This window comes from Fukomys damarensis, unplaced genomic scaffold (genome assembly GCF_012274545.1).
Source record: "Fukomys damarensis isolate Sample0158 unplaced genomic scaffold, DMR_v1.0_HiC HiC_scaffold_32, whole genome shotgun sequence".
NCBI classification, from domain to species: Eukaryota; Metazoa; Chordata; class Mammalia; order Rodentia; family Bathyergidae; genus Fukomys; species Fukomys damarensis.
The window spans coordinates 15,833,788-15,848,929 of NW_022900944.1; the positions used below are offsets into that span (position 1 = coordinate 15,833,788).

Sequence of the window (15,142 nt, forward strand, 5' to 3'; positions counted from 1 at the left end):
AAAAAATGTATCTGACCTTAATTTTTAAACTGTTTATGAAATAGCCACAATAATATTAAGGAATTCCAAAATAGTGGACTAGGCCTAAAAAAAAAAATGCCTGTTTTACTGTTTCCAAATTTGTTAAATGTTCCAAATTTTGACAGTTTTTGAATTTTATTTTTGGCCATACCAGGGACTGAATGTAGTGCTCATAGTACTATTGGCACTGGCACTAAGATAGCAGACTGGCCAGACTTGCTAGGTAAGGGCTCTATCTCTGTGCTCCATTCCAACCCACCCATGTTTTTCTTTTCTGTATTAGGGAGTGAAGCCAGGTCCTTCACAATGAGCTACACATACCCCTCAATAATTTCATTATTTTGGGGGTGAGAGGACAAGGGTCTCAATAAGTTGCCCAGGTTGGGCTAGAATTTGTAATTCTCCAGTCTCAGCATCCTAGAGTGTAGGAATTACAAGTATGGCCACTATGCCCAGCCCCTGTCATACTTTTTTTTTTTTTTTTTTTTTTTATTACGGGTTTATATGTTTTTTTTTTTTTTTTTTTTTTTTTTTTTTTTTAGTCAGGGTCTACATTTGCCAGGCTGGCCTCTAACTTTTAATTGCTCCTGCCTCAGTCTCCTGAATAGCCTGATAAAACCTGATGAAATATTCCTATTTCCTGGGCCTTCTAAAAATGTTTGTACTCATGTACCAGGGATCAAACTCCTGCCCTTGTGCTTGTGAAGCAGGGTGCGGAACCACTGAGCTAAATTCCTCAGCCCTCAACCACTTATTTGTCCAAAAATTAAACTACAACTTTGAAAAATTTAATGTTTAACATGTAGAAGGCCTAACATTCAATCTTCAGCATGGAAAACAACAAAAAGCAAACTGCTAGTCCCCCAGGAATCCCTAAACTTGTACTGCATTTATATCTACTACGCATACAACGTATACAAAAATTGTTACTATTTGCAACTAAACCTTTATTAGAGTAGACCCAAACTAAGTAAGATTTGTTCCTGGTTCTCATCTACTTAGAATGTATGAAGATCCAGCTTGAAAGGAATTCTGAAATCAGGCTGCTCAGAACATTTCTCTGCTGCTTATTGCTATCAAGCTTCCATAAAGCCTTAATCTAGATGAAATGGTATGACAATCGAGATTTGCTTCAAAGTAGCCAGAGAAAGGAGAATGAGCAAGCAAAAAGGTGAAATGAAACAGACAAGGACTAGATAAATGCTAACTGGGAGTTGGGCCGAGAGTACAGTGCTTTAGCCTGTCCTAGGAAAAAAAATAACAATGGATTAAACTCTCTCTCCATATTTACAGCTATACCTTCTTAAATTGTGATTCTAAAGCCCTCTAGGCAGTGTGCTGACCATGGCTAACTATAAATCTGTATCACTGGCACAGATGAAGTCGATGCCTAGAGTCCTACTGGCACAGGCACTTAAACACAAGCTAGCAGACTGGCCAGCATGTCAATCACTTAGGCTACTCAGTTATGGTAAGACTTTAAAAAGCAAGATTTTGCTATGCGAAAACTTTGTATTTTATAAGCACCCCCCCATACCAGGGATCAAACTCAGGACCCTGTACTTGCAAGGCAGGAGGCAGTACCACTGAGCTAAATCCCTGGTCCTGTTTGTTTGTTTTTTTCAGACAGGGGCTCACTGTGTAGTTCAAGCTGGCCTTGAACTTACTATGTAGCCCAGGCTGGCCTGGAACTCACTTCAATATTCCTGGCTCAGCCTCCTAAGAGCTGGGACTACAGGCTGGTGCCACTAGGCTCGGCTTAAATAATACTTAAGAGAATACATGGCTACATAATAGTTAATTATCCATAGTTTGTAAACAGGGAACTTCTACATTAATCGGTAGGCCTGGGTCTCATCCTCAGGTACTCCCTTTAGGAGCCCTTGGAAGCAAGGCTGGAGAGGGGAAAAATCACACAAGGATTCCATCCTCCCAACCCCAGATTGGGGCTTCAGATCCTCCAGAGGACCCTGCAGCCTAACTGTAACTTCCACTTCTGCTCAGAGGAAATAGAGGGTGATAGAATACAGCATGCCCGAATTGGCTAGGATAAAGAGACCCCAGCAGTACAGTGCCAACAGCTGAAGAAAAGCCTGTAAGCGCTGACTTACTGCATCTCACACATGGAAATGAGGCCAAGCACATTCCAGGTCTACCACTCAGCCTTCCTGATACCTGCAGAGGTAATGACACTAGGGTTTCCTCACCAATGGCCTTTTTGGAGGACAAGGCACATAGAGCTGTGGTTTCATCCATCTCCCTTTACTGATTTTAAAATCTACTCGCTCATACTGATACAGAAACACAAGTGACACAAGGCATAATTCTGGGAATCAAATGTATGCCCAGGGTGATTTTTTAAGCCATTTTATGATTCATAAGCAACTCAAGGATGGTATGGCCTTTTCTTTTTTATTCAGCCCAGAACTTAACACAATGCTTTGGGTGTTCATACATAGAAGCTCTATCTGCAAAAAAATTCTGATTTTCTTTTTTAGAACACCAAATTATGCTTCACAAAACAGCCCAGGTATTCTTTCCAAAAAGCCTTCTCAGCATCCTCCTGAGCTGGGCATGGAGGCACATGCCTGTAACCCCAGCACTTGGGAGGCTGAGACAAGAGGATCGCTATAAGTTGGAGGCTACCCTATGTGAAATAGTAAGTTCAAGGACAGCTTGAATTAATAGCAAAACCCTCTCTTAAAAAAGATAAAATACAAACAGCCATCCCCCTACACTCTGTACCAACTCTACAGAAACTACTCCCTTGGGAATCAAGGCACAGCCAGCCATCATTCTTAGCATAGCCTTTATGACCAACCATAGGTTTATGTCTGTCCCCCTAAGATGGAGCACAGGCCCCTGGGCCTTCACTAATTCACTAAATGCCCAAACTGTGCTTAAATTTGCAATCCTCCTGCCTCAACTTCCCAGAGTGCTGGGAAGGCACATGCCAGTTTAAAAGACCCATTCTAGATAACAGATTATTTTTCTTCTTTGGAAGCAGACTTCTAATGTTATAATGAGAAAACATGACCAATTTTTACTGAAATTCATTTGCTATAGTTAACTTTACTATAATATTTTTCTATAAAGCTAAGGATATTGAAAGAAAACAGCTGTTATTAATCCACATTTGAGGGCATTAGTCTCACTTACTGGAAGTAAATCAGAAATGAAAGTTTTCCTTCTTGCTTTTCTTTTATGAGAAAATTCCTCCATTTCATCATCTTCCATCAAATCGTCACCATTAGCATTCTCGACAGTGTCCTCAGCTGCTGCAGCAGTTTTTAACCGTTGGGTTTCAGCCTCTTTCATTTGAATAACTATTTCAACAGCATCCATTTCCAAAACTTCAGACAAGATCTTTAGGATGGCATTTATGATTTCTGCCTGGCTCTTGGAAGGAATAATGTCCTTTAGATTCCAGATTGTGCCTAGGGGGCAAATGAGCATAAGAACAAAAGAACTGCCTGTGAAATCTTACATTAAGTACAGTTTCCACAAGATTGGGTCCTGAGGCTCAGGTGTAATTTCAAATGCTTTGGTCAGTTTTATTAAATGTCATGCAGAACTGCACAGAGGCAGCACCCTTTGTTATAACCTTCACAACCATCCCCTGCCTTGGCATACAATGACTCTCTGACATACAACACACCATCACATGAGAGAATATGGTCAAGTTTCTTTTAAAATGACAGTCAGTTGCTTTCTTTCATCTTTACCTACAGTGCTCTTCTCAGCAGCTTCTTACATTCCAAGAGTGGAATGGAATGCGTTAAATTCCAAGGTCTCATGTGCAGGCCAGAGAGCATATTCTTAGGTTTTTGCTTATCAAAAGAGGACAGGAGCTACTATTAAGTAGTCAGATTAATTTTTTAAAGTGACTATGAAAATAAAAACACCATGTAGGCACAGACCCGAAAGGTTGACAGCAGAGACTCACATGGGTTATAGCCATGTTCACTGTAGCATTATTCACAATTGCCAAAAGGTGAAGGTAACACAAGTATTCATGGATACATGATGAATGGATAAACAAAATGCTGTTGATACACATGCAACAAAGTATTATTCAGCCTCAAAAAGGAAGAAAATAACTGATACAAGCTATAACAAGGATAAACCTTGAGGTCTTTAGGAGGAAACAAGCCAGTTACAAAAAGACAGATATAAATGTTTCCATTATATAAAGTATCTAAGTAGTCAAATTCATAGAGATGATAAATAGAATGGTGGATGTCAGGGACTAGAAGGGGAAGAAAATGGGAAAATCTTGCATGCATTTGTGTCTGTATTTTATACCGCTGAACTAAACATGTAAAATGTTTAAGATGGCAAATTTTATGTTATATGCATCTTACTACAATTTGAAAAACACAGCAAAACTTCTCATGATAAATTATCTCTGCAAAGCCAAAGGGAAAAAGCAAAGCATATACAGGAACAGTATAAAGTACCTATTACTCAACAGATTATCAGATTACTTATTTCTATACTCAGAGAGGCCAAGGTGAAAAGTGCTAGGGGTGAAGGACTCATGGAAAATTAACAGTTATCTCGTGATTGCCCAGAGTCAGTTTCTCAACTCACTGAAGAAGTAAGAAGGGATCCTGACCACTAAAATTTCTTTATCAGGCAACAAAGCTATTCCAGAACACTTCATACCCATGGACAACTGCTTGAATTAAGGGTTTCTACTTAAACATTTTCAGAACAGGCACAAGTACAGAAAGCCTTGATGTGATGAAATGAAGAAAGACTGAACTTCAGTCTCCACCTCTCTCCACTGCAAGTTACCAAAAAAAGGCTCACATTTCTTTTGTCTAAATTTTACCTGCCACCAGAGTCTTTAACAGAATGTATTCCATGGAACTGGCAGGACAAAGCATTGCAGATTCTAGCACATGCAGTGCTGCGGCACTGAAAGATTTCAGTAGGTCTGGGTTATCTTCAGTTACTGTCTGTAAACAATATGCTAGAAGACAAAAAAATTAAATATTTAGAAAAAAATGAATTCTGCTTAGGATACTTAATACCAGTATACTGTACTTATCCCACCCCCCAAAAAAGTGCATCTTTTCAACTTCTTTGGATACATGTAATTTTTGTAAGGTATTTACGCTTCCCTCAAGGATGGTATATACAAACAAGGATTCCTAAATTATCAGTGCTATACAAGAACTTTTTTTCTGTTTTCTTCTTTTTTTGAGACAGGGTCTTGCTATGTAGTTCAGGCTGGCCTTGAACTCACTATGTAGCTCAGGCTGGCCTCAAACTTGCAGCGATCCTCCTGCCTCAGTCTCCCAAGTGCTGGGTTTACAGGCATGTACCACTACCCACGGTTCAAGACCTTTTTTTCCTTAAAATTTCTAATGTTTTACAGAACTAGTCATTTATAAAATAAATTTTAAAGACTTCTAAATGCTGTGGAAATGTCTAATCACTATAAAAATGTGTAAGAGTGTATTCTTTATGTATTTATCTCAGACCATTAGCAAACTGCTTGTAAGTCAACTACTAGTCTATGGACCAAACTCTTAGGGTGATTTTGTTGCCCAAAACAAGACCCAGGTTTTGAGACATTCTGCCTTCCTTTAAATTCATCACTGACCTTAAAAAGTTAGGATTATTTCTGGTCAAAAAACAGTACTTTAAGAAAAAAAAGTCACTTTACATAAAGACATGACCAAATTGAGAAATGGGTAATTAATAGAAATACACATTTATCACTTAACTTCTTCCCTTGCATTAATTAAAATAAGATAATGGATTACAAGTTGCATATCGGAAATAATTAACTGAATGTCTTAAAAACAACTGGGATTGCATAAAGGTTTGACAGAAGAAACTACTAAAGCACTTAAAAGGAATCAAGCCCAAATTTGTTTTCTTTGAGATATTTCATTTTATACAAATCTGTTTCTCTCCAGGTCTAAAAATTTCAAAATTAATTTCCAAATTAATTAAATCACATGCCACTGCTGTGATCTAATTTGGTTCCCAAAATACATTTGTATACAAATCCATATGTATAGGCATGTATATATATGTTTACATTCAAGTGTACTTTTTGTTGCAATTAATTATTTCACTTCAGCGAAAAAAGGCAACATAGCAGGGCCGGGGATTTAGCTCAGTGGTGCCTCTGCCTGCCTAAGCGAAAGGTCCTGAGTTCGATTCCTAGTCCAAAAAAAGGGGGCAAGTATAACTGCTGCCATGAAGACAATAATGGTTCAAAAATTGTATAAATATATAGGACAGAAATTTATAAATTCACTTTACTATATGTAAACCTGGCTTAATTTTCTTTTTTCGTTTTCTGAGACAGGGTCTCCTTACCAGTTCCGGCTGGCCTCAACTCATTACATAGCTGAGGCTGGCCTTGAACTTGCAGTGATCCTCCTACCTCAGTCTCCCAAGTGCTGGGATTATAGGTGTGAGCCACCACACCCAGCAACCTTGCTTAACTTTCTGGGGGAAAAAAAAGGGCATTTGTTTATACAACCATGACATTATCATGATTTGCATTTATCAATGCATAAAGAAAAGTATTTTCCATGCAAAATGATTTTATTCTGATCCATATAAAAAAAATTCATTAGAGGAAAAAGAACAAAAAGTAACTAAATCTATATGACAAGAGGCGCAAAAATAAAAATAGTTTTTATTTTAAACTTCTTGAAATTCTTATTGCAATAAAAGCTTTCCTGAGATTAAATCACCTACTAATTTCCTAAAAGCAGTGGAACTAATTTGGAAATCCTCATTTACTCATGATGCTGCCCCTAAAGATTTCATTTTGAGAAACTGATTTTAAAATTTTCCTAGTGGTATTTTTCTACTTTTTTTTTTTCTCTTCTGTTCTCTTAAAAGTATCCATTAGAGCCAAGGAACGCATCAATAGGGAGAGGATACTTCTTCCTTTCAGGAGAAATGCATAGTTAAAATGATAGTTAGGTGCCTGATATGACGGGTGGACAAAAAAATCACTTTTCCTCAGTTATTTCTGTCTCACCCAGAACCCTGCTGAGCTGCCAACCTCTGGTTTCAGCCTCTGCTCCATGATGAGTGAGGGTGCCCAGTGGGTCACTGACCCAAGTCAGAGAGGGTAGGAGGGCAGCCAAGTGCAGCTGAAGCTACACTTTGCGCTCCCTGCCCGTAGGAAGGGAAGCAGGTCTAAGGGAAAATTCAATCTTTTCTTCCTCTCTACAAAAAAAAGCACAGGCTATCAGTTTTCTACTGGAAGTGTGAGATATTGATACAAAACATTTAAGTAAGTCTAGATTCCAAATAACTTTGGCACAAAGGCCTAGTAATTGTAGGTTGTTTCTTAGTAAATAGAGATGAAAACTTCAAGAATTCATAAAAGATTCAAAGTAACAGACTAAAAATCACACAGGCTCACATAATTACCTTCCCCCGTTTCAGAACAAAAAGCAGAAAAATTATGCAAGTAAAGACTTAATAAGCTTCAAAACAAATAAAACTCCTCTGCTACAAATTTATATGTAATGAGATAAAAATCACTTAAAAATAACTCCTGCAGAAAAATGTGCTATGTCTGAACACAAATTTTTTAATAAGGCTACACATAGTTAAAAAAATCATCGCCTTTTCTTCACTTACCTACTGAAATAGCCAGGTCAGCATTGGTGGGAAACCTACTTAAATACTTTAATATAATCTCCAAACAACCTTCTTTGTTGAATATAGATACTGCTCTACTACTGCATTCACTAAATTGAAGGGGAGAAAAAACAGTTTTACTATTCACATTTTAACATTAAGAAATCAACCACAGAAACCCATGAAAAAAATTAATTAAGCTTTATAGATCCAAAGAGTTGGAGTCAAACAACCACCAAATGCCTATTCATATTCACTGTACCTAAGAAATGGCGGTCTGGATTTTATTTCCATTATGGTGGGCTCTGACTATCTTTTTATCATGACAGCTTCCTCATGAAATTTAAAGCTGGAGGAGACCTTGGGAATCCTTAAATTAAACTCCCCAATTTACAGATGAGAAAACCCAGTCCTCAGAGGTACAGTAATCTGTCCAAAAATCATACATCCCATTAGTGACAAAGCTAGCCCCAGATCCTAGGTTCCCTGGGCCCAGCCTGGTACTCTTTCCATTACAGCACAATATAAGTTCAAGTAAGGACAAAAGGCCTCTTATTAGACAGAAAGTACAGATTTAAAGGAAAATCACACTTTATTCATTCCTTCTAGACTGCAATTTTAGTTTAGTTAGCAGAATTTGCAATGTACCACAGATAAATGACTCTGATGATTACATTTAAAATTACACTACCTTTTTTGTTTGAGACAGGGTCTTACTATGTAATTCAGTCTGGCCTCGAACTCACTATGTAGCCCAAGTTGGGCTCGAACTTGCAGAGATCCTCCTGTCTCAGCTTTCAGAGTGCTGGAATTATAGGCATGCACCACCATGCATAGCTATACTACCTTTTATAAAAGAATCAGAGAGATATCAATGTTAATAGTAGGCATAAAAATGAAATACAGGGTGAGGCCAGGCATGGTGGTGCACGCCTGTAATCCCAGCACTCGGGAGGCTGAGGCATTGCTGTGAGTTCAAGACCAGCCTGGACTACATAGTGAGTTCTAAGTCAGTCTCAACTAGGTAGTAAGACCCTGTCTGAAAAAACCAAAAAGAAAAATAAATAAATAAATACAGGGTGAAGAGAGCTAATTGTCACAATTTTATCCATGTTTCCAGAGAAAGATACTCCTCTACACATACACACGACACACTAACAGAGCTAACTACAACATTAAATTAAGTCTGTCATCTTGGGAAAAATATTTTGTTTATCGTCTACACCTATCCATGTTCCTAATTTCTACAGTAATGAAATATAATCAGAAGACAAGGCATACATGAGTAAAGATAATTTGAAATATAAACTATGAAACAAAAATATTAAGAGCTGTGACAACTGTAAATGATAAAGCATTCCATAGGCCGGGGACTTAGCTCAGTGGTTCTGCCACCTGCTTCGCAAGCGCGAAGACCCAAGTTCGATCCCCAAGTTCAATCCCTGGTACCAAAATAAATAAATAGATAAATAAATAAATAAAGCATTCCAGAAAAAGAAATCACTTTCAAGCCATATCCAGGCACTTCTCAAAGAAATTAAAAAAAAATTTTTTTCACAGCAGGTATGGTGACACTGGTTTGTAATCCCAGCACTCTGAAGGCCAAGGCAGGTGGATCACAAGTCTGAGGCAAGCCTGAGCTACAACAGCAAGACTTTGTCTCAAAATACAAAAAAAATCCAGTTGAACAACTTATAGGAGTTGGGGGTGAGCTCAGTGATAGAGAACATGCTTAGCATGCAGGAAGCCCTGGGTTCAATTCCTGGCACTAAAGAAAAGCAAGTTAACGTTATCTAGTGCACAAAAAGAGGACCGATGAGTTTGCTCTAATGCCATTTCCTTAAGTCTGACCTCGCTGTTATTTCTAGTGGAATGCACCCACCAGTTCAAAACAAAATCACAAGCAAGTTCAGACTGCCACAGAGGCAGCTTTCCAGGATCCAACTTAAATCTTATTTCCTAAGAACCACTTGTGCTTTTCCATCAGTGTGTAACTGCTGCTGACTGAAATTAAGGAACTATGACAGAATCCTGCTTTAATTATGGACATAAAATGCGGCAGAAAAAAAAATCCAGGTTGTGCCCAGAGTATTTCCATCCTCAGCAGCAGATCCACTTTGCCCCTACCAGGGGCTATGACCATGGAATGGGAAGTGGCCTTCTCCTCTGAGCCCAAGGGAGCTTTTCCTGGGCATCTACTTCCCACTGCCATCAAGGGGAGTAAAGCACACCATGGTCTGTGGTCCCTCTTATTCCAGACAGCAAAGCAGGTAGCACTGCTAACGGCTGCTGGGGGTATGCAGGAGTTAGGGAGAGAGGGACAGCAGCCACTGACCGTTGTGACTCCTCTTATTTTTATCAGTAGTAGTAGCTGGAGGGAAGAGACGTTTAAAAAAAGATAAATTATGAGGAAAAAAGAGCCTGGGAAGGACAGCTGATCTCAGGTAACCTCTGGTACTACCTCCCACCATGTATTACCATGATGGAGTCACAGGTCTACTGGGGGAGCAGAGGTTTCTACATAGTTTAACAAAAAGAGTAGCAGCCTGGACAGTGATGTAAATGAAGGCCATGCTTGGAAAACATCTTACCATATATTCCACAGCACGTTCACAGCCTCATTGGCTATGTTCTCAATAGCATTTCTGTTCTGATCTTTTTTCTCCTGGGGAGACATCTCATTTGAATCCAGTCCAGCATTACACTGCAACCAGATATCATGATTAGTACCCTCATTCAAAAGAACGATCAAATAAAAAGCTAATGATAGTGAAGAATCACAAAAATTAAACACCAGAAATTACAGTATAGTGGTTAACAGGACTATAAAATTCTCATAAGCACTACAATTCCCATAAGCATTTGGTCCTTTGGCAAGAAATACAAACAAGAAAGGTTCCCAAGTCATTGCAAAAACTGAATATAAAGCATTTCACATTTTTAAATGAAAGTGAAAATTCAATATGAAGTATTTTACCTAATGTGATAAAAAGCAGTAAGGAGGAGCCTGGCGTGGTGGTACATGCCTGTAATCCCAGCACTCGGGAGGCTGAGGCAGGATTGCTGTGAATTCGAGACCAGCCTGGGCTACATAGTGAGTTCCAGGTCAGTCTCTACTACACAGTGAGACCCTGTCTCAAAAAACCAAAAAAAAAAAAAAGCACTAAGGAAAGGGCTAGAGATTTAGTTCAGTGGTTCCAGCGCCTGCCTTGCAAGCGCAATGACCCAAATTTGAGCCCCAGTCCAAAAAAAAAAAAAAAAAAAGCAGTAAGGAAGGCAAAGAAAAAGCTGGGTGTGGTGTTACACACCCATAATCCCAGCACTTAGGAGGCTGAGGCAAGAAGATTGCTCCAAGTTCAAGGCCAACCTTGGCCTAGTGAGTTCAAGACTATTCCAAACTATATAGTGAGACCCATCTCAACCTCTCCCCCACAAAAAAAGATCAATAACATTAGTAGTGCCCACTAAGGCAATATGTATCTAAACATTTGTATCTACATGTATCATTTAATCATTATATTACAACAAGCCTCTGAAGCAAATGAACTTTCTTCCCCTGTCACTGGGGATTGAATCCAGGGCCTTTGCACTAACTTATTTCCCCAGACCTTTTATTCTTTGAGATAGGGTCTTGCTAAGTTGCTGAGCCTGTGCTCGAACTTGTAATCCTCCTGCCTCAGCTTCCCAGAGTGCCAGGATCACAGGTGTATGCCACATCTGACTTGAGGTAGATGAACTACCACCCCTAATCTCTTGACACCAATAGGAAACCACAGGGAGGCCGAGGTACAGAGAGGCTGCTGAAGATACAGCTTAGCATGTGGTAAAGCTGGCCTTCACCTGCAGGCATTTTGGCCCCAAGGCTGGTGCTGTTAGCCACTGTGTCTCTTTAGTCCATGGTACGCTCTAAAGCAGAGCTGCTCCACCCTAGGGCTTTGATATTCTTGACATTTTGGACCAGGTAACTTTTAGGAGGGGCGGAGACTGCCCTCTGCATTGCAGGAGGTTCAGCAACATTTTGAGCCTCTATCCACCGGAAGCCAGAAGGAAGCCTTACCCCAAAAGCTGTGACACCTAGAAATGTCTCCATGATATTGCCAGATGACCCCAGCTGAGAATCAGAAAATAGAACCGATGACTCACATCAAAACTAAATATACTTCATATAGCCTTAAGTGAAAATTACCCATCTACAGAGTGGCAAGCCAGAGGCAGAGAGTGAGCTCCTCTGCCACTGAACTACAGCCTGTAATGGGAATGATGTGATATTAAACTGGAGAACTCAATGTAATCTTCACAACAGGTTCAAAATGTGGCCTGGCTCTCATACATCAAATGGGAATAATAATACTGGCCTCAGGCTGGGAAACGTAGCTCAGTGGTTAGAGCATTTGCCTAGTACATTCAAGATCTCAGGTTTGAATCCCAGGCAAGAATAAAGCTAAAACCTACCTCCTAAAAAAAACCCTGCTTCACAGGACTACTGTGAGGATTAAATATATACACCACAAAAACGTGACTTAGCACATATACAAGCAAAGGATAATTACTGATTATTTTTATTGTATGAAATGTAAAGTCAAAAGGAGTCTGTATAGCTTTAGGAAGGTCTTTTCCAACTATAAATAAAGTAATGTGGATAAAAAAGTAGAAGGCTATTAGTGATTAATGAGAATAAATCAATGTTTCCAAGAAAAGAAAGTCCAATAGAATGGCTTGCTGTTTTGGTTTTGGCTTTTTGATAGGGTCTCACTTTGTAGTTCACATTGGCCTTAGACTCACTATGTCGGCCACCCTGGCCTCAAACTCATGGCAATCCTTCTGCCTCAGCCTCCTGAGTGCATGCACTACCATGCCTGGCAACAGGAAGGCGAAGTCTGTCTCCTACAAGCTGATTGGAAGTTGCCATTTACGACATTGTAAAAATTGCATACCTCTTTCAGCAAGGCCACGAGAGGAGTCATGATATCCTTGGTCACCATGTCATCACACACCTCAAAACCTCCACAAGCACTGAGGTTTCTACATAAGAAGTTTAAACATGTTTCACATTCAGATCATATGTCACAAATTTATTTCTATTTTTAACTATACTGAAGGTTTCCCAAAGAAGTCATTATTATCTCTATCACATGCTAAGGAACCAATCCACAGATTTCCACCTGTTCTGGTTCTTATTCTATAAAATATAAACAAACGTTGTCAAGTAACAACTTAGTTCTGAGGTCACTGGTACATGGCTATGGGAAAGGGAGAAGACTTTTCCTATTTAACATAAATACATTGTATCTTTCCTGTATGAAGAGACCATTTTTTGGTATCTAGACTACAAACCCGGCTCACTTGCCTAGATATACAGGACTCTGGGTTTGAGTCCCAGCACTGTGCAAAAAAAAAAAAAAAAGACTTCAAGGGCAGCAAGAAACAAGGTGAGGCTACTGAGAGGACACACCTGAAGCAGTCCTGGTTAAATTTAACTGGAAGGACACTGCTTGCCTTCTGAATGCACAAGCTCTGTGCCAGGCACTAAGAATGTGGACATAAGTCGAAAGATGCCCCAACAATTTCCCAGGGGCTCCCAGCTTATGAGTGTTTTAGGGGAAGGGTAGGGCTTTTCAAATGCACTTTCTTCCCTGGGAGCAGAGGACATCCATCTGCACTCCCTCAAGTGACTAATCCTATTCACCCCCAGGTCTCATCTCAAACACCACTCATACAGGGTTCTTCCTGGAACCCTAGTTATAGCCTCGCATAGGATTCTTTGCAATTATCACTAGTTTTAATTATACACTTAGGAGATCTGGTTTTTTGGTTAATGTTTGTTGTCCTCAACAGACTTTAAGATTCATTAATGAAGGGCCAGGATTTAGCTCAGTGATGCTACGCCTGCCTTGCAAGTGCAAGGTCCTGAGTTCCATCTTGGGTCCTGCAAAAAAAAAAAATCTCGTGCCTGGCACACAATAGACCCTTAATATATATATATTTTCTAAGTCAGTGATTGACTTATAAATACATATAGACAGAGCTATAAGAACTACAACCTGGTGTGGTGCCACACGCCTGTAATCTCAGTACTCAGGAGGCTGAGGTAAGAGGATCATGGGTTTGAGGCCAGCCTGGGCTAGAGAGCCTATCTCAAAAAACCAAACACAGCAAAAAACTACTATTACCCCCTCTACAGTCCATTCTCTACACAGTCAACAGAGTGGTCTTTTCAAAAGGAAAATTACAGCTAGCAATTACACCAGTAAACCCAGAGCTCTGGGAGGCTGAGCAAGAAGACTGGAAGTCCTGCCTCTGTGACTCAGCGAGACCCTGCCTCAAAATAAAAAATGAAAAAGGGCTGGAGATGTGGCTCAGTGCAAAGGGCCTGGGTTCAATCCTCAGGACTGCCACAGGCAAACAAAAAAAGGCCAGGTGTGATGGCACATGCATGCAATCTCAGCACTTGGAAGGCTGAGGCGGAAGGATCGCTTCAAATTCAAGGCCAGCCTGGGCTACATACTGAATTCCAGGCCAGCCTGAAATGCACTGTGAAACACTGTCTCGAAAGTAAAGTTGCTTATGTCATTACCCACCTTATGGTTGCTCCTTTAGCACTACACCATCCTCTCTCTTGCCCATTCTCCAGCCTCCCCTCCTATGTGTAATTCCCCACCCCTACTCTACTTGGCCACACTAATTTCTCTGTTCTTTAACCATGCCAAGCTGTGAACTGTCTCACTTCTCTGCTGTTGCTATTTTCTCCGGGGGAATGCTCTTCCCCTATTTTTTTTCCATGTCTGGCTCTCTCAACTTCCGGACTGGGTTTATAAATGTCATCTAGAGAGCACTCAATGTAAATTTCCTACCCGCAACTCACCATCCTCTTGATTTTCCATAACACTTCTCACTAGTATTATCTATATGTTTGTTTTTTGATACCGGGGATCGAACTTGGGACCTTGCGCTTGCAAGGCAGGCGGTGGCACTGAATCTCTGGCCCTCACTAGTATTATCTGTTTTACCTTTTTTACTAGTTGCTTGTTCCCCGTCAACCTAGAGTCTGCAAAGACAGGGACTTTGGTTGTCCTGCTCAACGTCTGCCCTCTCAAAATCCTTGCACTTAAGAGTAATTCGTGGCGTGTAGACTGCAAGGGTTCATCCAACCGGGGAACTCTCCAGAGGGTTTTTGGAGGGGGAAATGTGCACAAGTCTGGAGGGCAGAACCGTAGCAGGTGGCGGGTGCTAGTGGCAGATGGAGCGCATGTAGTATTGGGTCCCCTGCAGCCTAGGGACAATACTGCCCCACCCTCACCCCGTGAGAGCCGAGGAGGATTCTTTAGGAGGGGATGCCTAGCACCTAGAAAGCGGAGGCTGACCGCTGCGACTCCCAGACGCCAGGCGCGGGGGCATCTCTCAGCTCACCTCAGAGCTCCAGCCGCCGTCTCCCTGACCGCCAGGCTGGGGTCCAGCAGCAGCGGCCCGAGCCGACGCACTGCATCCCTGCGGG

General features: G+C 40.6%; 1 protein-coding gene across 2 annotated transcripts in view; it reads right to left on the reverse strand.

Moving 5' to 3' along the window:
- The window catches only part of Heatr3 (HEAT repeat containing 3), a 38,384-nt gene that overhangs the window by 22,657 nt on the left and 585 nt on the right, over positions 1-15,142 (reverse strand). The window contains exons 2-7 of one of the 2 annotated variants that reach the window (XM_033757863.1): positions 15,058-15,142; positions 12,585-12,672; positions 10,242-10,354; positions 7,651-7,760; positions 4,859-4,999; positions 3,181-3,458 (exon numbers count right to left, since the gene is read on the reverse strand). The exon at positions 15,058-15,142 is cut by the window's right edge and continues 44 nt beyond it. In XM_033757863.1, coding sequence (XP_033613754.1) covers positions 3,181-3,458; positions 4,859-4,999; positions 7,651-7,760; positions 10,242-10,354; positions 12,585-12,672; positions 15,058-15,142 — 815 coding nt within the window. The remainder of the gene's footprint in view (positions 1-3,180; positions 3,459-4,858; positions 5,000-7,650; positions 7,761-10,241; positions 10,355-12,584; positions 12,673-15,057) is intronic. The other variant, XM_019208284.1, reaches the window with a different exon arrangement.